Source organism: Rutilus rutilus (assembly GCF_951802725.1).
Source record: "Rutilus rutilus genome assembly, chromosome: 14".
In the NCBI taxonomy this organism is placed as follows: Eukaryota; Metazoa; Chordata; class Actinopteri; order Cypriniformes; family Leuciscidae; genus Rutilus; species Rutilus rutilus.
Genome location: NC_140219.1, coordinates 40,169,264 through 40,195,347, shown reverse-complemented (window position 1 = coordinate 40,195,347; position 26,084 = coordinate 40,169,264). Strand labels below are relative to the sequence as shown.

At 37.6% G+C, this 26,084-nt stretch overlaps 1 protein-coding gene across 1 annotated transcript in view; it reads left to right on the top strand.

Annotated features, from left to right (window-relative positions):
• LOC311303354 (protein NLRC3-like) overlaps positions 1–26,084 on the top strand; it is a gene marked incomplete at its 3' end in the record, with an annotated part of 46,473 nt that overhangs the window by 10,141 nt on the left and 10,248 nt on the right. Inside the window, exons 3-7 of the mRNA XM_084429778.1 lie at positions 530–614; positions 897–1,092; positions 1,184–2,990; positions 5,614–5,784; positions 13,840–14,013. Of these exons, the coding sequence (XP_084285904.1) occupies positions 530–614; positions 897–1,092; positions 1,184–2,990; positions 5,614–5,784; positions 13,840–14,013 (2,433 nt within the window). The remainder of the gene's footprint in view (positions 1–529; positions 615–896; positions 1,093–1,183; positions 2,991–5,613; positions 5,785–13,839; positions 14,014–26,084) is intronic.

Below are 26,084 nucleotides of genomic sequence, written 5' to 3'. Positions count from 1 at the left end.
TGTGTGTATCCAGTTCTGACATAGGACGAGAACATGGAGGGACACAGCGCTTACTCTGTTCACTCATTTTTAACCAGCTGATTTCTTCTAACTTGTACTCTTTTCACTTGTATGTTGAGATGAGAGAAAAGAGAGAAATCTGCACACTGCCAGTTTTGAACACTAACTCCTAACAAAGATCTGAAGAGTTTTGTAGAGAGATTGCTTGACACACATACACAGAGCGGTCTGAAAACAAAAGACCTGACAATGCACCTGTGGCTCATCTATTTATAGCCTTGCGTCGTGGGTGCGCGCTGATGACGTCACCGACCGAGGCTATATTACTTCCAGGTCAATTCTATTGACGTGTTTACACACTATATTCACAGCTGGTCACGTTTAAAGACGTTCCCAATGCGCTGAGCAGCGCAGCATCGATTGTAGCTTTTGAAAGGGAACTTAAATTGCTAATGTTTTCTTGTTCTCTGCTAAAAATAATAATACAATTTTGCCTGAAAATGCAGTGTTTTATTTTATTGGCTAACAGGCTTCAATGTGAGACATTAGACTCAGACGTTCAGACTCACAGGAACCTCAAGAGTTTCAAAGACAATCTCCTAGGGATCTTCCAGGTTGGAAAACACATTTTCATACATGTTATATTTATAACAAACAAATAGTTTACTGAACTTTTTTTTGCAAAAATAATAGAATAAAAATTTTAAGAACCCATAATATAATAATCAAAATTTAAAAAGACAAGTGTTGTTTTTGTACTCTTTGTGTTAAATGGCAGCTGATTGACATGTTTGGTTTTTATCTGGTTTCTTTACAAATATTTTGAATTACTGAATAAATAGTTTTGACCAAATATGATGTGGTTCTGTCTCTTATTTTACTTGCTTTGTTTGTAGGATATTGAGAGCAAAATAATCATATTTCTGAAGAATGAACTGGAAAAGTTTAAGAAAATATTACAAAATGAGAACACACAACACTTTGTGAAGGACTTTAATGAGAATAGATGCAGTATCAAAGCAGCAGCTCTTGATCTCACACTACATTACCTGAGAGAGATGAAGAAAGATGAAGCTGCTGATGCTCTAGAAGGTAAGAGTCTGATCATCTGTCTGATTGTCACTTATAAATGGAGGAGAGAAAATTAAGATTAAAACTATCTATTTTCTGTTCCTGTGTTTAGATGAGCTGTTCTTCATTCGTCAGCTGAAATGTGGCCTAAAGAAGAAGTATCAATGTGTGTTTGAGGGAATTGCGAAGCAAGGTGACTCCACACTTCTGAATAACATCTACACAGATCTCTATATCACTCAGGGTGGCAGTGAACAGGTCAATACTGAACATGAGGTGAGACAGATTGAAGTTGCTTCCAGGCGTCATGAAGCACAAGAGATACAGGTTGAATGCACACATTTGTTTGAAGCACCTGAACAAGACGAGGAGATCCGAACTGTACTGACAAATGGAGTCGCTGGCATCGGGAAATCAGTCTCTGTGCAAAAGTTTGTTCTGGACTGGGCTCAAGGAAAAGAAAATCAAGATATCCGCTTCATATTTCCTCTTCCATTCAGAGAGATGAACTTAATGGAGAAAGAAAAGCTGAGTTTAATGGACCTTATAACTCAATTTTTCCCAGAGACAAAAGGACTGAACCTTACAGGAAGGAATCCATTCAAAGTGCTGTTCATCCTGGATGGACTGGACGAATGTCGCCTCCCTCTGAAGTTTGATTGTAATGAGACGTGGCGTGATGTATCGTCACCAGCCTCTCTGGATGTTCTCCTAACGAACCTCATGAAGGGAAATCTGCTTCCTTCTGCTCTCATCTGGATCACCACCAGACCAGCAGCTGCCAGTAAGATTCCTCCTGACTGTATCGACCGGCTGACAGAGATACGAGGATTCAGTGACGCACAGAAGGAAGAGTACTTCAAAAAAAGATTCACGGATGAGAATCAGGCCAACACAATCATAGATCATGTTAAAAAATCAAAGAGTCTCTTTATCATGTGCCACATCCCAGTCTTCTGCTGGATTTCAGCCACGGTTCTCCAGAACATTCTGGAGGAGAAAAGAAATAATGTGGTGAAAAAAACACTGCAGGAATCAAACACTGAAGACACTCCCAAGACTCTGACTCAAATGTACACACACTTTCTCCGCTTTCAGATCCAGCAGAGCCGCCGAAAGTATGATGGAGAATACACACCAGATGTTTCCTGGGATAAAAACACCATCCTTTCACTGGGGAAACTGGCATTTCATCAGCTGGAAAGAAACAACCTGATCTTCTATGACACAGACCTGGAAGCCTGTGGTATTGACGTCTATAAGGCATCAGTGTACTCAGGCATGTGTACCCAGATCTTTAAGGAGGAAACAGGGATCGTTCTTGGTACCATGTACTGCTTTGTTCACTTGAGCATTCAAGAGTTTATTGCAGCCCTTTATGCACATCTGTTTCTGGACATCAACAAGACAAGTGTGTTTGAACATGAGTTTACAGAACAGGAAAACAGAAATGAAACCATGATTGATTTTCTCAAGACTGCAGTGGACAAGGCACTCGAGAGTGACAATGGACACCTGGACCTTTTCCTTCGCTTCCTCCTCGGCCTGTCGCTCCAGTCCAATCGACGACTCTTACGAGGTCTGTTGACACAGCAAGACAGCAATGACCAGAGCAACAAAGAAATAGTTCAGTACATCAAGCAGAAATTAGAAGATAATCTTCCAGCAGAGAGATCCATCAATCTGTTCTACTGTCTGAATGAACTGAACGACCAAACTCTGGTGGATGAGATTCAGACCCACCTTAGCAAAGGAAGTCTCTCATCTGGTGACCTTTCACCTGCCCAGTGGTCTGCTTTGGTCTTTGTGTTGTTGACATCAGAGGAAGAGCTGGAGGAGTTTGAGCTTCAGAAATTCAAGAAATCAGACGAGTGTCTCATCAGATTATTGGCAGTCATCAAAGCCTCTAGAAGAGCTCTGTAAGTCACTTAGTATGTTATGTTATGTCATGTTTTGATCTAATCCAGGGTGTAACAGATTATTTAAAATACATATATTATCAGTTGTTACTTTATATCTCCCAATAAAATTGAATTTTAAATGCTAAATTTCCTACTAGTTTTGGTTCTGTATTTTTAATTGTGATGAGCAAAACATATTGCAATGCAATGGATAGATGATTGAGAGATACAAATAAACATTTATCAAAACCCTGTTGAATCATATTTGATATACATTTTAACATGGTTTTTCTAAAACAAAATAGTTGTTTTAATCTAATAATTGTAATCTTGAAATATTAATAACTATAAAGAAATTCTTAGTTTGAAGTACTCTAAGGTTTACTTTAATCAGTAAAGATTTTACAGCAAAAAAGAAGAAAAAAGAACCACTGATTTAGAATTAAACTGAAAGGCCTTTTACTTGCCAAAAAGTATGAACTATCAATCAGATGACAGAAGGCATGTAGTAGATTTTCAGCAGTTTTTTTTTTAAGTAAAGTTTTGATCAAATTGATCATTTAGAGGCCTTAGACATTAATGTATCAAATATGATACATTAGGCTTTATAGGGTTGAGTTAGCACAGGATGAAGCACAACAGTTGTTATCATACAACACTGGTTTATAGTTATTTTCACTAACTTTCAATATGTAGTTCCCTTCAACTTCTGCTATAAAGCACATATGCTCTTACATAACTTCAATGCTGAAATCATTAACCCCCCAGAATCTCCTCTGCAAGACAAATGTAAAACTCATTGTCATTTATACTATAAATCTTAAAGGCACACTGTGGAGAAATTGTGTTTTTGTCAAACAGCGACCCCTAGAGTCGCTGTGGAATACTTGCACTGTCGTAAATACCCCTCCACCCCGGTACCTGCGTCGGGCATGGAACAGGCACACATTGACTCCGAAGACATGATTATTGCAATTTATTATAATAGTTTGCAAATTGTGCTCGTTTATTTACAACCTCTACGTTAGGCTTATTTATGTCCTGATATTTATGTGAGATATTGAAAACTGTTCTCTTGATAATCGCAAGAATCAACGTCAACAGCGTCGTCTGATATCCCTCAGGACTACGTGATAAATACACCTCACAACCCCCGAGTTCAGCTGGCAAACTAGTTCGTGAGGCAAGCTAGGCAATAAAAAATAACGCAAAAAACACGTAAGAGAACGAGTGTTTGTAAGTCTGTTAACAGCTCTGATAATCGAAAGCTAGCTAGACATATGTGGACATTTTTGGACTGGTCTAATTGTCAGCAATGGATGAATGAACAGCATCGTAAAAAAATGACATACTACAAGCAAGCGCAACAACATACAACATAGAATGCAAACAAGTTTACAAATAAGAGATTTATTTACTGGCCACTTCATGCGTTTTCTCAGATCGGATAGCTATCTGATTTATCAAAACGATTCCATTTACACCTGGTCACATAAATGTGTTTTTGCGAAACGTCACGTCACGTCACGACGTTGTGCACGTCACCGAAAGCAACAGATATGAGCTGCATTTTATTGATCATCAGCTAAAATGTAAAAATCAAAGACCGCAATAAGAGAGAGCAGCAACAGCCCTGGTAAGATAATTTCGTTTCTTTACTTTTAATGATGATGATTGTGTGTTAAGTGTCTGCGACTTACTTTCACTTTGATTTGCGATAGTTTGCACGTTGGCTTGATGAATATGCTCAGTTGCTCATCTGCGGTGATGCGTGTTCCAGCGCGTCGTCATATCTGGCAATAACATATAGCCTATAACATGCTCTCACATTTTTTTATTTATTTTTTTTGCATTTTTGGGAGGAGTACAATTTACATATGTGGTTTCAACAACCAGATGCATTTACACTTGTTCAGTTTCGTCTGGAATGCGTCTCAGACGTCTTCCTGAAGTGGTTTGAGCGATTGGATTCAAGGGCATTTACACCTGGTCTTTTCACGATCGGATAGCTATCTGATCTGAGAAAACGCATGAAGTGGCCAGGTGTAAACAGCCCCCATGACAAAAACATACGCACGAAAGCCGAAAACAAACGCTGGTTGGCCTTTCACATCCATAGACAGTATATAAACGCTCACGTCCAAATTTGAGGAAGTGGTGGGGGAAGTGACGTATGCCGTAAAGCATTCGAATTTTGTAGTTCTTTTTGTGCTCGGGTTACTACCCGAACCCCGAAGTTACGTAGTGCCAGTAAAAGCGATACAGACCCCGTCAGGCTATGGCAGACGTGTCATTCAACCTATTGTAAGTCGATGTACCATCACAAGGGTCTTGGAAATATATTATGAAGGTTGAAAAGCTACATAGTGTTCCTTTAACAAAAATATTTTTATTCAAGCATGTCTCATTTAATTGAGCAAATTATTCACTTAATTAGAAATAATATATATAAATTGCTAGTTTTGTCCGTGTGCAGGTCACTCTTCTATCTATCTATCTATCTATCTATCTATTTATCTATATATCTATTTATCTATATATACTATTTATGTTAAAAATATAAAATAATGGAAAATATATTTAATATTTGTATATAAAAATGTTCCACCTAATTTCGTGATATTAATTATTTGTCATGCAGGCTAAATGATTGTGGCTTAACAAACAAAAGCTGTTCAGCTCTGGCTACAGTTCTTGGATCAGATACCAATCTGAAAGAGCTGAACATGAACAATAATAAACTGCAGGATTCAGGAGTGAAGCTGCTCTGCACTGGACTGAAGAATATAACGTGTAAATTGGAGATACTGAAGTAAGTTGTGTTCCATTAGAAGATATTTTAGATATTATTTACTTTTAAATAAATTTCAATCATGACAACTCGGAATAGGTTTTTAACATTTTAACGTTTTATTAAGAAAGGGGTCATGATCTGCATTGTTTTATTGTTTTATAATGTTTCCTGTGTTTATAATGTTAGTATAATTTTATATAAAATTTTTTCATAATTTAGAAATAAAAGGCATTTTTCCTACTCTGATTTTTGCCCTCTGATTGGACCTCTGGTTTGAAGGGGCGTGTCTGCTGCGAGACTTCAGTGTAAACGCCCACTGCTGTGATTGGCTAACATATTTGCATATGAAATAAGTAATACAAGTGGAACTCTCTTGAATACTTTTAGCACGCTTTTACAATTACAGCTCGTAAGATTAACTAATCGTGTGGATTAAAGCATTATATATAGATCTATGGCATTATATTTTTATAGTGTCGCATGAAAGGTTACAGTAATGAGCATGTCGCGCCTCCCCTGTGGCTCTTTGGCGCGCCCCACCTATTGAAAACCGCTGTCCTATAGAATTAAACTAAAAGCAAACAAAAATAACCCAGCCTTTTCTCCTTTTTCCTACTCCCTCCCTCCCTCTCCCTCTCTCTCTCTCTCTCTCTCTCTCTCTCTCTCTCTGAGCGGATGTTGGGAGTGAGTGGGCAGAGTTAGTGTGCATGAGTGGAAGAGAATAAATAAATTTTTCTTTTTCTATCTTTTGCGGTTTGTTTGTGTAAATCTTTTGTTTGGCAAGCATATTGTTGAGCAAGTACAGACTGACTGAAAACGCTGTCGATCAGCGAAAATCTGGTCGATATGGCAGCATCTCAAAGTTTGGATAACTTAATGTGGAGGCATGGCATTAAAATCATCCCTGCGGAGCGTTGTTCTGTTGAGGACTGCACAATTGCAGTAGCTGAAGTAGTTGGATACTCTATTTTTTTCTACCCTTTAAAAAAAATCACTACAGCACTATTCATTATAGCTGCAGACAATATGCTAATGAGGTTGTAGTGAAAGGTATTGTCGTTAATGATGTGTTTACCCCGGTAATGCCTTTGGTCCAGCCGGCTAAAAGGACTCCCCTTCAAATGTACCGCCATTTATCAAAGATGATATAACTGAAAGGGAACATGGTCAAATTGTGTCTAAAATCAGGAAGATCACATTAAGGGCTGCAGGTCACCTCAGCTGAAACATGTGGTTTTATTTAGAAGACAGACACACATGATTCTAAAAAATGAAAATGAGGAGCTAAATAAAGCCATGAAATTTAAGGTGGACAGCTATGATTATGTGTTCTATGTAACTTTTTTGAGATATTGAGTTTTTGCATTCCATTCGACTGTGTAGAAAGAACCTTTTTATTTTCTAAATAAAAAGTTCCAAAATGTTCACAACTTAAAGGGTTATTGACCCAAAAATGAAAATTCTGTCAGTAATTACTCACCCTCATGTTGTTCCAACCCCGTAAGACCTTCGTTCGTCTTCGGAACACAAATTAAGATATTTTTTATTAAATCTGAGAGCTGGCTCACTCATCCATAGGCTTTCTAAGACATTAACCCTCTGAGGACCAAGCTGTTTTGGGGGTCTTTGAGATGTTCTGACATGCCTTGACATTTGTGCTTTTTTCAGTTATTTATAAACATGTTAATGGCAAAGATGTAAATTTACTCTATAAAGCACAAACAGGGCTACCATAATATGCGAGCAACGTGTATGTAGATGTTTGTATTTTTAAGAGAATAATGTTTATGCGTGGTTATTGGAAAAAATTAAAATGAAAGTTGCTGAATTAAGACCACAAAACACATATTAAATATGTGTCCACAAGACTTTTGACTAATGGATGTTGTCCCTTTGAGTTCTAGCTTCAAAATGATGTGAAAATAGTCTTGCTTTATCGTTCACAAAAAAAAAATACATTGATTTAAATGGTGTAAAACAGGTTTTGCTTGGAAAGCCAATATGCGAGGGGGAGGAGTAGTTTACACCTTAGATTACAATGTCCCACCCACTCTGCATAATGACTCTGCATAATTAGCCATTCATTCAGGTGTGACACTGACTGAGCCACAATGCAAGGACAAAAGATGTATTTAGAAGAAGACTTATATTGACCATTTAAGATTTCGCTTACATCTATCTTGTAAATATGTTTTGTTATTTTATTAAAAATGTTACAATTACAACAATAATTACAATTTCAACAATATTTCAAGTGTACTCTTTCTTTGTAAAAAAGAAAAAGAAAAAAGATTATAGGCCTACATTTTATCATATGTATTCATTAGTTTGAATATAGCCAACATTGGAACATCTAACATCTTAGTCTATGACTTTATTTTTGACAGAAATAGTATTATATATATATATATATATATATATATATATATATATATATATATATATATATATATATATATATATATATATATATATATATATATAACGTTAGATATGAGCAGAAATTGCTAAACAAAAGCTTATTTGATGTGGCAGTATATTCTACAGTAGCCTAAAAACTGTACCCAAATCTAGTCAACAAGTGACTGACTGTAACGTTGTTTTTATGAAATATTAGGGCATATAAATGCTAATTTGCAGTTTAATAAGTTTAATTGCTTATACAAATACATTTTATTTCAACATATTCCAGTCGATTTTTACTCATCTCAGTAGGCTATAGCAAAGCAGTTTATTCTTTCACACACAGACGCGCAATTCATATTTAGGCTAAACAGTCTTTACAAATATGTACCCTTCATTCATCTCACAGAAACGCGAGTCATATTATAGAAATGCGATTCATCTTTTTGCGGTTTGCATAGGCCTACACTAACGTTATTCCATAACGTTATTCCACACTTGAGAAAAGAAAACAGCCTACCTCACTCCTCAGCGGGATCTGCTCCTCATATCAGGAGATATTGCTCCTCATATCAGCACTGTTCTGAGAAATCTTTTCTCCATAAGGTAGGCTAGGCTATATTATGCCTCACTCGATCGCGACGCGCTTTGTTTACAGCTGATGTGGGCGTTCTCAGATCTGAAATAGTTCTCAGAATTTGCATTTGAATAGCACGCGCTCCCCGGGGAGTGGTCGAATTAGCTCGTAATGAGCTCGACTGGAGTCGCTCTCTTTTTATACAGATTACAGAAGCTGAGAATATTTGTTTTTTATATAAATTACTTCATTTAAAAGATGCGATCTCAAGCTTTATGCCCGTGGGTCTGTTTGCCTGTTTGACTGAATTTTCGCGGAGTTATAGATCATTTTCGAACGCGTTTCAAATGGGAGTTTACTGACAGAGAGAAGGCAGAAATCGCATCGTGTTAATTTTTCTTTATTTGTCAAAAAGCAAAACACTTTATTTTTATTGTGAGTATACAGAAAAAAAATAGAAACTGAACAGGATCGATTGATGTATTACACGAAAATGAAAGATCAAAATTAACAGAGCATTTAGTGTTTATTTTCATTGCTAAAAAAAAAAAAAAACGAGCAAAACGCGCGGGCGCGTTTTTGGTCCCCAGAGGGTTAATACATTTTCTGGGCCAGCAAGTTATAAAGACATCGTTAATATAGTCCAAGTCAGTATGTCTCCCTTATTTAATACACCTGAACCAGATCATCAGCTCATTAGGAGAGACTCCATGAACTGAACTGAGTGTGTCAGATAAGAGAGACATACAAAATGTGCAGAGCAGTGGGTCACGAGGACTGGAGTTGAGAACCACTGGTCCAAGTGACTCCAGTGGCTCAATCTTAAGTTTATAAAGCGACGAGAATACTTTTTGTGCGCTAAAAACCCCAAAAATAACAACTTTATTCCACTATTCATTTCCTTCTCTCTGGGTCTAGAGTTTTTTCACGTAGTATAACTGCACAGCGCTTCTGTGTTATACGTCACACGCATCACACATAAACAGCGTCGGCCAATAGTGAGCCTACGTGTGACCAGCGTGTGACGTACAACACAGATGCGCTGCACAGTTATACTACGTGAAAAGACTCGAGGCCCAGAGAGAAGGAAATGAATTATTAGTTATATATTAATAGTACACCTGTATGACTTCTCATTTTCCTTTTTGAAGTACTTTTTGAACTCCATTATTGAGCCGAGTTTTGACTGAAAATAGTCAGATGGATCAAATAGTCAAGACAGATGGATTCTGGGCCAGGCTTGACTGAGCGTGCTTCAGACTTGTGGTGTGAGTGGAGCGAAATTGGAGCCGGAAATCAAACACATTTCATGTGTTGCGTGATATCTCTAGGGCTGTCAACTTTAGTCATTTAGTCGACTAATCGGTCGATGCCGTCTTGGTTGACTGACATTCTCATTGGTCGACCAGTTGCATTTTTTTTTTTCACCAATAAGGAAATTTTCATTGATTTACTCCTTGATATTTATTCCTTTATAAGCAGTTATATATTACTGTATTATGAATATAATTAGCCTATGTTTTAAAATGTCCATAAATCTAAATCTTTTGTCTGGCTGCATTTTACAAAAAAAGACGACAAGACTGTGGAGTGCAAGCTATGAGGATAACTAAATAATGAGGAGAGATATCCACGACTTGCTCGGGCAGCCAAACGCGTGCTCTGCATCCCTGTAACCTCCACTCCCGCAGAGCGCATATTTTCCAATTTATTGTTAACAAGTCGAGGAGCTGTCTTTTACCCAAGAATGTGGACATGTTAGTGTTTTTGGCCCACAACATAAAAAAGGTGGACTAGGCCTGCAGATCTACCGCGCCGCGCTCTACGCCTCATTCGCGCCGCAGGAATTTTTTACGCGCGTCTTTGCATTGACTTAACATTGAAATCACTCGCGCCTGACGCGCTATTCGCGTCCAGTGTAGCCTTAACGACTTTATTATGCTGACTCAATAGATCGTGTTTTCTTATGTTTTTGTTTTTATTTGTACACTTGACAGCCTATTATTATTAGGATTGTTTTTAAGGCTATTTGGGTTTTTTGTGTGTTTGGCTTAAAACGCCTAGATCGGCTGGACAAAAGTTAACCCATAGCTTTTGAAAGTAAAGAAGAATATACAGCCTGTATAAACGAGAGCTTTTGTTAGGATTTTTCATTATTTGGCAGTTTTAGCAGTTATATTTTTTGTAGCGTGTGGTGTGGTCAGGTGCGCGATTGTGACTGTCACTATAGACCTAGGACAGAGCTCCTCACTTTACAATTAAAAAAAATAACTTAATTTTCAAAGAATTATATTATTATTATAGTTTTATGTATTATTGATGTTTTTTCGTTGTTGTTTTATAAATGCTCTATGACAATTGTTTAATAAATGTTCAATCAAAATGCAAAAGATCGTGTTTTTTTTTTTTTTTTTTTTTTTAGTCGACTAATCGTTGCGCAGGACAGGACTTTGGTCGACTAAGCATTTCTTTGGTTGACTACAGCCCTAGATATCTCTGCGCCCCAGTAGCAGTGCTTCGCCTGTGCTTCCCCCTAATATAGTCCCAAGTCAAGATCTGCCTAGGACATCGCCTAGTGTTAATCTGCATCGCTATTTGTACTCGTTGTGAATACGCAGGCCACAAGAAGTAATTAGGTGTTTTTTTGTTTAGTTTTTTATCACTTTTACTCAGGACATGCTAGCTGGCAACAAAGGATTCCATTCATTATGCTAAGCTAAGCTAGCGCTGACCTGTCAAATTAAAACAATGCATGCACTGAGACAAAAATGCATTTGCCCACCTATCTAAATGTAGGAAAGAAGGTGAATAAGCCCTATTTCAAAAAACGGTGGAGTGTTCCTTTAAGCGAGTCATTGTGTCATTTATTCAAACGACTCGTTCAAACGGGTGATTCATCAAGAATAAAGTAGTCGTTCATGATAGAGTTCTAAACGGGTCGGGTTCGGGTCGAAAATATAATCAAATGACTCAGGTCGGGTCGGACCTCAGGCTTAATCTTTTCCGCTCAGTAAAAAAAAAAAAAAAAAACATTTATTAATCATTGCTGCTGTTCACCATTAAGAAAGTCTGGCTGCTGCGTGTAACGTGCATCATGGAGAGAGGCGGGGGCAGACCTGACGCCGCTGCGTGCACGGCACGACTTTAGCCTGGAGAGAAGATGATGGAGTTGGTGAAAAGAGATTACTATGGATCATTATCATTGTATCATATTCATAATCGATCATTATCATTTCATGTTATGCAGTTAGGTTGATCTCATTTGAGCCCCCCTGAAAAAATGTAATGCCCGTCCGTGAAGTTGTGTCTGGCGCCGGGTCTGCTGTAAACATGCTTTATTCATATGAAAATAACCCACATCACACGAACATCACACACAAACCACATATACTCGCCAGCTGTACAGCGAATGAGGGAGCGCTGAGAGGAGACACACATCTCACTGTGTTCGCTGTTTGAGCTCTTCAGATCGCATAATTCAGTGGAAAATAAATAGAAATATTATTCTGTATGACGAAATATTTTGTAATCATGTGAAGATAAATCTTTATTTCTCCAAATATGCGCACCATTGGACTAATAGCCCTGGCGGATGCTGTATATTGCATGTGTGTGAACACAAATAAACCAGAGAAGACGTGAATGAATGCTTTATGAGTGATGATTTCTATTCAAAATAACGAACGTTACGGATGAATTATTTTGCACTCCTGGCATAAATTAAGAAATGAATGTCACTGCAAACCAGTTTAATCATAAACAGTGGTCAAATATCGAAGCTGGAGTCTTAAACCTTTCTAATGATGCTCAGTTTGTCCAGATCAAGTAAGAGTGATGTTTTAACGAGTAATGAATGTTGAACAGCAATAATCTGGGGCCGTCTGAGATCTTTGACGAGAAAGGAAAGGGGTTAAAAAAAGTTTAAATGAGGATTGTAAAGTTTTATTTAATAATTTACTAAATTTATGTGAATTTATGAATGTTTTTGTGTGGATATATATGGGTTTTTCTTTTTTTGTAAATATAAAGGATGTGTTATGGTAACGCCTGAATTTATAAAGCTGTATATATAAAAAAAAATTCTGTGTGTTTTTGACTTTAGGTAGATGGTAAATAATGTTGAGATTATCAATTTCACTTTTGCACAACAAATAAATAGAAATTTTGGTATGTTGCAAATTTGCGACAACAGGCATTTAGGGTAATTTTGGTATGTTGCAAATTTGCGACAGTGGGCATTTAGGGTATTTTTTTACAAAATGGAAAAATTAATAAAACACATTTTCCCATCTCAGGAATGTAGATTTTATTCATGGCACAAAGTTGTTAGAACTTATAAACTTTATACTTATAAACTTTGACAAATTAATGAATCTTGACAACAGCAAGAAACAAAACACTCTCCTACTCCCTAACATTGACAGTAGTTTTTATACATTCCATGTTACACTCTGTTTAACTCTTTCCTTGTTTCTCCAGTGCATACATTATATATTCTTATAGTGTTATATCCTAACATTCTATTTTTTGTGAAAAAAAAAAAAAAAATTTTTTTTGTCTGAAACCATCTAAATACAGCATTATTATAATATGTAGCCATTAGCCCAATCCAGCCGTTATGGCCCAATGTCGCAGATTTGCTACAAACAGAAATCTACAAAGTACGTAAAAAATATTCGTCACATGAAGTCTATATGAATAACATAGCTATAGAAGCAATCAATAAGCTGGTACATATTTTTATCTTAGCACAACTTAACTCATTTTGGGAAATTTCTCCACATTTGCGCACTTGATATGCGGATTTTGCAAAACAAAATATTAGCTTCGGTGAACCGGATGTAGTTCCCACTCCGACCGCTCCTACGATAAACCAGTGCGTGCAAAATGTTCCTAGGTATGTATCGAATGTGCACAAACAGGCATTGGGGGAAAACACACGCTATCTCGCCTGCAGTCTGAATGGAAGGGGTTTGTTGCAAATTCGCGACAGTAGGCGTTAAGGGGTTAAATATTGTTTGAGGTATATCTGTAAAGTGTAATTATAAATGAAGGTGTGTTAAAGCTCTCTCTCTCTCTCTCTGCTACTGTAGGTTAAGAGACTGTCGTATGACAGATGAAGGTTGTTCTGCTCTGACTTCAGCTCTGAGATCAAACCCATCACACCTGAGAGAGCTGGACCTGAGCAGGAATACACTAGGAGACTCTGGAGTGAAAAACCTCAGTGATCTACTGATGAACCCACAATTCAAGCTGGAGAAACTAGAGTTAGTATCATTATACTGTACAGCAGTTACAGTGAGATTAAAGTTTACTGTTTAGTTCAAGTTACACCGATTATACCGTAGGATTGCATCTTCTGGGCTCTCATTTATAAAACTGTGTGTAGGATCCTTACTAAAAGTGTACATGTGCACAAAAGACAAAAAGGGCGTACATAAAAAAAATCTTCACTTATAAAACCGTGCGTACGCCAGAACCTGCGCAAAACTCCCCATCGGTGACACCAAACTGCTCCGTCTCAGATGTGCGTTCGCTCGGCTCAGAGTTTGTGTGCAGGTGCGCAAATTTTCCTGTCAAGTTTGTTTTTATAAATCACTATTTATACGTCGGAAGTGGCGTACGGCTCTTTCAGGGCCTGTTTGTGCAACGGTTATAAATGAGGCCCCTGGCCTTTGCCATTGGTCATTGATGAATGCACAAAACGTGTAAATTAATAGAAACATTATAAACTCTACAAAATAGTGGTGCAACGGATCATCATTGATCCGTGATCCGTTCGGATCAATATCTTCGGTTCGGCACACACGTGATCCGCGGATTGATTTATGAAAAAAAAAAGTTGTGCGCATGTTCAGTCCACACACAGTGTGGTCATGGCGAGCGGAGGAATGGAGGAGCTTGAACGCCCCGCGTCATTTAAATCCCCTGTATGGGAGCATTTTGGCTTCCCTGTCAAATATAATGATGAAGGAAAGAGGTTAGTGGATAAAACCGTGACGGTGTGTAGGCACTGTGGCACAAGAAAGCCATATGACAGTGGAAACACATCAAGCATGGCCACGCATTTGAAGCGACATCACCCCGGTGTTTCACTGACAGGAGTGAAAACGAAGGCTGCTCAACATCCGCTTATCACCGCGGCATTTAAGCAGCCCCTTGCTGCACAATCAGACCGGGCTAAAGCCATCACAAACACTATCGGTGTGTTTATAGGTGCAGACATGAGGCCATATTCGGTTGTTTAAAACGAGGGCTTTAAACACATGCTGAAAGTGCTTGAGCCACGTTACGACATACGACATCCCGTCGCGCACCCACTTCAGCGAAAACGTTTTTTATTAATGGTCATTGGTCCATGTTTAAAGGAAGGAGATATGCCTTTTTATGTTGCACTTTAAGTTGTTTTTCATTAATTATGTTAAAAAGAAGATATTATGCCTTGTGCACTTTAAAGGTGCATTGCGCAAGTCTCTGAGTTTTTGCAGAACTATGCCCCCTTCTGGCGACACGCGAAACTGCAACCAGAGTTGTGCACGCGGTTACGTTGGGGTTTGGGATAAACTAGAAGCCGGTCTCTTTGAATCCATCTTCTACTTTTGCAAAAGTCGCTTGAGTTGTCTTCGCTGATGCGGATAATGGCGGCGAATACACACCCTGCCAGACATAGCCAGGTGAGCGTGAACACGCATGACGTCACGCCCAGTCGATTCCGTCCCGAATCCCTCTTATTTATTTTACTGTACAGGATTATAGAGGCAATCGCAGTGATCATAGAAGGGCTCATTCAGCCCATCAGGCAATTGTTTAAGCATGTATGGGTTAGAAAAACGGGTATTTTTAACATGAAATGTTGCGCAATGCACCTTTAAGTTGATTTTATATTTTAATTTAATAATTTAAAAGTGTTAATAAACAAAAAGACAAAACTTATGTTTATTTGTCTTTTTTTTTTTTTGCTGATCCGAAAAATGATCCGATCCGTGAGTTTTTTGATCCGTTGCACCCCTACTACAAAACGATACACAATTGTAGTTTAAGTTGTAACCTGCCGAGAAACGAGTAGTGTGAACTAAAATGATCCGATCCGCACGCATGCCCGGGAAACTCATGAATATTCATGTAGGCTCCGCCCACTGCCTCTACAGATGCACAACTCACTTTTGCTCCACATTTGACATTGATAAATGGTGCAAAATGGAGAGCTCGCGAAACTTGTCACTTGTAAGCGAAAACCAGTGTTTGAGACTCGTAGCAGCAGATTCAAGCAGTTGTAGTTATGTGCTTGTGTTTGTGCAAGAAAAATATACAAGACATTTGTGAGAAAATATTCTACAAGTGTGCAACTCTCATCGGATGAATTCACACACTGATTTGCGGATGAGCAAAACTTCTCCGTGACTTCACATTTTTTGATGCAGGTGTGTAAATGCGTTTTGCACCATATTCACTGCAGCAACTGTAGCAAAAATGTGAGCGTACGAGTTTCTTAATTAGTGATTTGTAGAATAGGATTTGTGTTGAGTTGCCGAGATGAGATAACCTTTGACCTTTTCAAAATGGCGGAGAGCAACGCACCGTGAATGCTAAGCATTGTACACAACTAAACGTTTTTTCTACTGTTAGCGGATTTTTGAGCTGGTAGGAAAGATTAGGCTAGTACAGATGGTACTCAACCAGAATAATACTTTTACCACCGCGGGAAGCTGGTGTGTATTTGCAGCCTCTTGCCGCTAAGAGGCGCTACAATCACAGACTTTGCAAAGTGTCAGTTTATTCTCTATTGCGTAATCTGCCGCCGCGCCGCGGCTCATTGAGAGCGATTGAAAGCTGGTAGCAAATCAATTCAAATGAAACATTTAACGAATTCATAATCACAATACTGAAACTAAATTGAATAAATTTAATAATGAAACATTTTCAACATAAAACATTGCAATAGAAAAATATTAGGCCACATCAATGAGGCTTTGCACGACCATAAGACGTTATCTTAACAGCATTCAGACGATAGCTCTGTGGTCAACGCAACAACATGAGCCTCTCGGAGCTTCAAGCGATCCAAGATCGAATCTCAGTGTAGCCGACAGCGTGACTCATCCACAAAATTGAGATGACTGACAGTGATACCCGGCCATAGCAACGGAAGACATTTTTCAAAACAGATTGAAAAAAAGAGAAGACTTTCAATTAAAAAATGAAAATGTAAGAGAACACTAAATGAATTAAGTTTGAAACCCCATCGAATATTTCAAGGTATAAATAAAGTGTCGGGACAGTTTATTTAAAACAGGGTTGCATCAAGTTTAGAGTTTATTCCCTTTGCGATGCAAAACACGGGATCTTATTCTTGCAACATTTAAAATTTGTATTGCCAATGAAATTGCAGCCAAGTTAACCAATTAAAACGGTTCAAAAAGAAAATAGTTCAAAGCAACATAAATTAGGTGCAACAATCACAGACTTTGCAAAGTGTCAGTTTATTCTCTCTAACGAATTCATAATCACAATACTGACATTATTGAAATTGAATTGAATAAATTTAATAATGAAAACATTTTCAACATAAAACATTACAATAGAAAAATATTAGGCTACATCAATGAGGCTTTGTAAGAGCATAAGACGTTATCTTAACAGCATTCAGACGATAGCTCTGTGGTCAACGCAACAACATGAGCCTCTCAGCGCTTCAAGCGATCTGAGATCGAATCTCAGTGTAGCAGACAGCGTTTATGTTTTACCGTTCTTGATGCTTAAATATGTAACTGTTTATTAAAGTCAAGCGTTTTGTTTAATTATCAATTGTACATTACAACATAAATTTGCTACATTCCATTTGAGCCGCTGCACAGACGACATCTGATGAAGGAAGACTGTCAGCCGATCACACCAAAAAATGATGAAGCTCATCTTTAATATGCTAAATTATTGTTTTATGAATCAATCACGAAATTGAGATGACTGACAGTGATACCCGGCCATAGCAACGGAAGACATTTTTCAAAACAGATCGAACAAATCAGAAAAAGACTTTCAATAGCCTACAGTAGGCTATTGCTTTCACACACACACACACAAAAGTAAAAGAACACTCCCAAAAGAGCACATTTCAAGGTTTAAATAAAGTGTCGGGACAGTTTATTTATTTAAAACAGGGTTGCATCGAGTTTAGAGTTTATTCCCTTTGCGATGCAAAATAAGAAACACAGAATCTTATTCTTGCAACATTTTACGTGTACTGCCAACGAAATTGCAGCTAAGTAAAAAAAATAAAACGGTACAAAACGAAAATAGTTCAAAGCAACATAAATTAAGAACAGGCGTTTTTCTTTGCCTCTCTCTCGCGCTGGATCTCTTTTTAGTAAGTTTCTTTCGTCTCCCTCACTGCGCGCGCCGGGTCTTTCTCGAAATTAAACATTTCAGGGTAAAAACACACCATACAGCTGATAATACTGTATATGTCACTGCGTGTCATCCACACAAATCACGAAAGAAAAAACTGTAACAAATAGCTTTTGTTGCTTCAAAGATACAGCATGCCTTGCTGAATTCACCAATAAAACGAGGTTGATCGCGAATTAAAGAGCTCTGTATCTGCTAAATTGAAATTGTGTGTGGAAAACCTTTAAATACAATAAATAAAACTACAATATTTATAATTTAATAAGATAGGGCCTACATATGGACTTTTGGAGATTTTGAGATTTATCCTTAAAATAATTTAGCCTTTTCCTGCTCATCAGGCTGGCTATCCGACACTCTCCATATGAAAGACGGAACATTAACACCTCTTGTCCTGCACCCCCACGATAAAGCCACTGCCTTCTCCAACCCCCCACAGGCTATCTGAGTTTGCAAAACAAAAAGTTTGCAATTCACACTAAAATTGCTATTCTAGACATTAGCAATAGGCTATTCAAGTGTTGATAATGAAGGAATTAAATAATTTAGGCTACATATAGTAATGTTTCTGTCATAGATGTTTATTACTAAATATTTAAAGCTGCAGTAGGTAACTTCTGTAAAAATGTATTTTTTACATATTTGTTAAAACTGTCATTATGTCCTGACAGTAGAATATGAGACAGATAATCTGTGAAAGCTCCTCTGGCTCCTCCCAGTGGTCCTATTGCCATTTGCAGAAATACACCGCTCCCGGTCAGAAACAACCAATCAGAGCCAGGAGGAGTGTCTTAGCAGTGTCAATCATGCTTGTGTACGCGCTGATCACACCCCTCTCTCGCACAGCGCGGACCGTAGTTCAAAATCAAGATTGCCGGTGTGCCGCAGCTGTGCTAATGGCCGCGGACAAACAACCAAAACTGCTAATTTCTCGAGTGGCACCTGCTCATACAACAAAGACAGGTAAACGGAAAAAGACTGATGACGATAAACAAGCGCGTCGGAGCCCATTGACTCAGTGTCAAACCTCTAGCCGCATAACATACAGATAAAATGTCACGTACTGTGCAAAGCAACAATTGAAACCGGCTAATTCACTGGCTTGTCATGTTGCTGAAATAATGTACTAGCAAACCTTATTTAGCATTACACATCGCTAGAATAATTACTTACATACTGTAACGTGATCGTTATATTATCTTGCTAGCTATTTATAACTTATAGAAAGAGTGCAACGTTATGAAGTTACATTATTTACATGTATTGTAAAATACGTAATGATTTGAGGACCAAGTTTGTAGTCAAAGTACGGGCAGGCCATAGTCAATGTAAAGCATATTGTTGATGTTTCGTCCCTACCAGTGAATGTGCGATAACTGTTTATCCGCCGTCATCAGAGGCCCTGCATGTTTACTAGCCTGCGCGCTCACGGCAGGCTCTGTGGTGGGGGAGGAGCTGTGGAGGGAGGGCTGTAGCGCTGCAGAGAGCGAGGGGGAGTGGCCTGTAAGCTGTGCTTGTTCAAATTTTCAGGCTAAGTCAACGTTTTCTAAAAGCTCCCTACTGCAGCTTTAATATTTTAATAATTGAAGAATTAAAACGCTACTTCAGTTTGGGCCAGCTTTTTCCAAGCAAAACTAAATACAATCTTCAAACGCATGTTCATTTGTTGTCATGAACAAAATGTTAAACTCAATATTTAAATTCCACAGGGATCTTTGAATCCTTACAACCAGGGTGCGATTTGTGAATAAAGTTTTTTATTTTTTTATTCAAATAAATCTCGAACCACAGTGCTTCGTGCTGCTGTTAAACTAAATAACATTTATAGAATAATTATGAACTTAAATGAAACAATATCGCAACATTGACAAATACATTTATTTGATCTGTATTTACAATTTAATTCAGGGTGATTTAGCCTACATTTAACCCTCTGGGGTCTGAGGTGTTTTTGGGGTCCTTCAGATGTTCTGACATGCTCTGACATTTGTGCTTTTTTCAGTTGCTTATAAACAAATTAATGGCAAAGGTGTAATTTCACTCTATTTAGCACAAACAGGGCTACCATAATATGTGAGCAACATGTATGTACATGTTTGTATTTTTAAAAGAGAATAATGTTTATGGCATGGTTGTTGAAAAAACAAAAAAACAAAAATGTCTGAAATAAGGCCACAAAACACATACTAAATATGTGTCAATAAGACTTCTGAATAATGCATTTTGTCGCCTAGAGTTTTTTCTTCAAAATGATGTGAAAATCATCCTGCCTAATCATTCACATAACACAATACATTGATTTAAATTTTGTACACCATCATGAATATTGAGTGGTTCACACCTGAGGAGACAATGGGGCCTCCTCAGGTAATATATATGTTTTATTATATATATATTTTTTATTATATATATATATATATATGTATATATATATATATATATATATATATATATATATATAATTTTTTTTTTTTTTTTTTTTTGCTATTTTATTAAAAAGGTTATACAATTACAACAACAATTAAAATTGTAACAATATTTCCAGTGTAATCTTTCTTTGTAAAAACTAAAGTATACATTTTATCATACGTAATTCAATTCATATGAGCAGAAATTGGCAACATTATAAGCTTATTTGATGTGGCAGTATTTAACATTAAAAACTTTATAATCTATCCGATTTTTACTCATCTCAGTATAGCAATAGAGTTTGGTAAAAGCTGTTCATCCATTCACACACAGAAACGCGATTCATTTTTGAACAGTCTTTTTGCCAGCTGTAGCTACATAACAGCACGCATCTGTGCGTTCATTCATTCAGCGTGTACAGACACTATTGCGATTAGAACAAAGCAGATATAGAACTGACCTATTCCTCAGCCGGATCCCTTTGCTCCTCAAAAATGAAACTTCCAGAACTTCTGAGGTAAATTTTCCAGGATTATTATCAAGATAGTATTATTCCTCACAGCGTCGTAAAGTACATGAGTCTGAAAGTGAACTCGCTGTGTGTGTTATCCAGCTGATGTGGGCGTTCACGGGTTTGCCTGGATCACCTCAGATTATTTGCGTTTGAATAGCGCGCGCTGTCAGTGGGCGGAGTCACATTAAAACATAATGAGCTGACATGAGAACGACTGACATCTCTCTCTTTTCATACACATTACATAAACTGAGAATATATTTTTTATATAAAAATTACTTCATTTAAAAGAAGAGAATTCAAGCTTCATGCCTGTGTGACTGTATGCCTATTTGACTGAGAATTCGCTGAGTTACAGTTAATTTTCGGACGCGTTTCAGAATGGACTACACTGACAGAGAGAAAGCAGAACTCGCATCATGTTTATTTTTCTTTATTTGGCAAAAAGCACAACACTTTGTTTTTATTGTGAGTATACACAAAAATAATACACACTTAACAGGATCGAGTGATGTAAAACACAAGTATGTAAGATCAAAATCAACAGAGTATTTTTCGTCTCTGTTGCACTGATAAGGAAAAAAACGAGCCTATTGCGCCGGCGCGACAGCCGACCTCAGGGGGTTAATTAGAGCGAGATTTTCACCCTTTCCTTGTCCTTTCCTCATTGGGAAGTGCTCACATGATAGCTAAACATGCTTGAGTAGATCCTCTGTACCTCTCGGTTTCATATGGATTTCATAATCAGGCTTTAGACATAGCTGATTTCATATCGTGACTGAGCTGAGGCAAGTGGCTTTCGGTTCATTTTTGTGACGTGCAGTTCCCGGAGACAGAGACGACAGACAAACTTTTGTCGTTAGCCTAATATGAATAAACATTTACAGGTTTAAATGATGTAGGCTATACTATGGAAGCTTGTTTCCGCCATTGAATAATAAATAATAATAATTGTGACTTTTCCTCACAATTCTGACTTTTTTTCTCACAATTCTGACTTTATAACACGCAATTCTGACTTTATAACACACAATTGCAACTTTATTTCACGCAATTCTGACTTTATATCTCGCAATTGCGACTTTATTTCACGCAATTCTGACTTTATATCTCGCAATTCTGACTTTATAACACGCAATTCTGACTTTATATCTCGCAATTCAGACTTTATAACACGCAATTCTGACTTTATATCTCGCAATTCTGACTTTATAACACGCAATTGCGACTTTATTTCACGCAATTCTGACTTTGTCTCGCAATTCTGACTTTATAACACGCAATTCTGACTTTATATCTCGCAATTCTGACTTTATAACACGCAATTGCGACTTTATTTCACGCAATTCTGACTTTATATCTTGCAATTCTGAGAAATAAAGTCAGAATTGCGAGATGTAAACTCGCAATTGTGAGATAAAAAGTCACAATTCTTATTATTATTTATTTATTATTTAGTGGCGGAAACAAGCTTCCATACTATACTCTACTCCAGTGATCTCAAACTCAATTCCTGGAGGGCCACAGCTCTGCACAGTTTAGCTCCAACTCACACCTGCAAGGAAGTTTCTAGTAATCCTGAAGACTTGATTAGCTGGATCAGGTGTGTTTGATTAGGGTTGGAGCAAAACTGTGCAGAGCTGTGGCCCTCCAGGAATTGAGTTTGAGATCTGTATTGGAAATTTTACATTTAGATGTGTTTTTTACTTATAGACGTGTACAACTTGAATTAACATCTTTTACTTTATTTTTATTCATGAGCATTTAAAGAAATATAATCATATAAGCTAAAGCACGTTATTAAAGATATGTAATCAAGTGTTAGAAAAGCATAAGTTAAGACAAGCTTGCAGGGACAAAATGTCCTGAGTGTGAAGACTAAGTAACAGAGAGACTATACACACTCAAGTGACCTTTTGTACTTCAAGTGTCCTTTTGTGTGCTCCAAGTGTGAAAAATATGTGTGCAGCGTTGATCGAAATAAAGATAGACAAAAGGTGTGAATATGAGCGGCAGCTAAAAACAGGAACTTGTAGTAGGCATGGTATTGTTCTGTCTAGATATAATTTATGCCAGACAAAAGATCTTGAACAAGATGTTTCCTTTTAAGGTAACTAAGGCGATCTTTTGAGACAGACCAGGATGTGTTTTGTGTATATAAGCTGGGCAAAAAGGAGAAGTCGGGGCGCTTCTCATATCAGACTCTGACTGATGTGTGAACAGCATTTCTTGCAAGAAATAAAGCTGATCTTTGTTAACCTTTGAGATATCCTACTGTCTTACAATTATTGAGAAAAGTTGAGAAAAGAATTTCCACAACAGATCACTGCTGTATGACCGAAAAATTACAGTGTAGCCTATTAAGTTATTTTAGCTGTTAAAAGAAACATAAATCCAAATGAACGCGCGCCGCGTTTGTCGAACACTAATTCAACAAGCCAGGATGAAAGCCAACTTTAGAACAATGCATAGCGCCACTCGTCGTGGTGTGCCAAAACACTTAATTATAAACTTCAATATTTCATTCACAACAATCTCCAAAACAAAGCCGTGCATGCATTACTGCCACTGGAACCATGAACGTAACAGAATACTGGTTCTGATTTTATTGTTTGTCGTTTAAACGCGCCTGTTGCATATCTTTATTTTATATATTTTATATGGTCTATTGGTGAAGTAGCAATATATATATATATAACAGAACTGCTTTTGAAATTACGATTGGAATTATTATAGGCTACAGATGTAAAGTCATTGCATAATATTTGTTCCTTAGTGTAAAATGGAAAGGCATGGTCATTTTATTTTATTAATATAAGCAAAATATTATGGTGTAACTATGGTGAGTTTTAGAACTAGACAAATCTCTCTGCATCAATAATAGGCTATAAAATGCATTAATAGGCTAATATAAAAATTCCAGTAGTCCAAGTTGGTTCGGGATTTGAACCCGTGTCATCTAAATGATCAAAACGTAAGTTCTACTAGTCGGCCATGAATTTACTCGTTGCGAAATGCCCAAACGTTCCAATGTGTGTTCGCTCACACGAGCGAGAAGCGCTCTTCATTCGCCTCATTCCTCAATAGAATAGTACAAATAATCAGCTTCATTGCACATAATTTACTTTTGCTTGTTATTTTTGGTATAAACATTTTTTTTGTGTGTTTTTTGTGTGTGTGTGTGTGTGTGTGTGTGTGTGTGTGTGTGTTTTATCGCACTGCTCCCCCGGGGAATAGGCTTGTCGCCCACCGACGTCTAGGCCTACAATATGAAATACAGGTTATATTGTTATCGTCTCTATTTTTAATTTGTTATTCTATTTTTCTGGCCTTATAAAAAATGTTCTATTCTGTTTACCATAGTAAACAGAATAGAACATGTAGTATTTCATCCTTACTGTTAATTGACATTAACCCCACTTACGGCAATTGAAAAAATGCAGCAATTGCTGCTGTTTTGCACAATATCCCTTTGCGCCTCCTGGCGGTCATTTCACAAATGACTTTGAAATGCGACTGGTTTATTTTTGCCGCAGTAGTTTTGCCGCGGCGGTAATAGGCATTCTGGTTGAGTAGCATCTGTAGCTATGCTTCACATAAGGGTAGACCTAGCGTTTGCAGCTAAAACAGAAATATTAGCTCTATTAACTCCCTTGTGGTTAAAAAAATCTCTACTATTCATGATATAGAAAATATACAGCATATTATTTAGGCTACTGTTTGAGTTTTGATAAATCATCTTCTTGCTGTAGCAGATGACTTAAGCAATCTAAAATTGTTTTAGCCAAATAACAGGTCTAGATCTGTGAGTCCATCTTTTCCCTACATTACGACAACAAAAGCACTTGAACACAACACACTGGTAAATACCAGTTCACAAGTGGAAAATATCATCTTTCCATAGCACGTGAAGGCTCCATTATTCACCATACAGCACAGCCTCGAGGACCTTACTGCTTTTATATTGCTTTTCCTTTCCCTCTCTACAGATAAAGCGTTGTCGGGATAATTCTGGGTCGCGTGGCTAAATGTTAAGGCCAGACAGTAGTGTGTTGAGGGTTGGTTTGTAGGGAAGGACTACACGCCTGCGCACATATACTCAAACACACACACCTATAGACTGAACTCGTAACACACATGTGTGCGCCATCAGCGTTCTCACGGGTTTGCGTTTTTGAAGTTTGCGCAGAAAGAACTGAAGAGTTTTCTGTGAGAACGGTGTGTGTTTGCGGCCCCTAAGTTAATAACTAATGATCGTTGCGATGGAAGTGAATCAGTCAAACTAACTTTATCTGGACAATAACTTTATTCTAGAGCTGCTGTAAAGCCAGAACAATCTCTGTTACTGTAATCTCCTATTATCACTGTAAAGCTGCTTTGGAACAATCTACACTGTTAAAAGTGCTGTATAAATGAAGATGACTTGACTTGACTATAAAACGGTTTCCACACAATACAAATATTAAAGCCGAAAAATATGTATCTATGTAGTAAAATAACTAAAAGCCTTCCTTCCGCTGGAACAAATAGTCCTTGACCGTGAAGAGCAACACAAGTTGCATTATTTCTCCATTAGATGGCGGCAAACACTGTCTTTATGAGTGAGTCAGTCAGTAGAGAAGACTTTATATTGAAAGGACTGAAACTTGTGATCACGGAAAAGCAAGACTCAACTGATAAATGACTAGAGGAACGAGAAAACCCTTTGACTGTTAAAAGAACAAGATATCGCAGCGGACATTCAAACGAAGTTTTATTATGAATATAGGACTGACCTGAAGGAAAATGCTAAATCTACTGTAAATGCAGGTACATTTACTTACTCGACCTCTCACCATACTCTACTCTATAAGCTTCAGTGAGCAATATCAGTGAGATCAAACATGTGTTGCGTTGCTAAGAGTGGTTGCTAGGGGTGTTGTGTAGTGATACACAGAACCGTTGGGGGAAGCGGTCATAGCCGTGTTTTATCGTGAATAACACACAGATATTGACCAATCAGAACCAAGG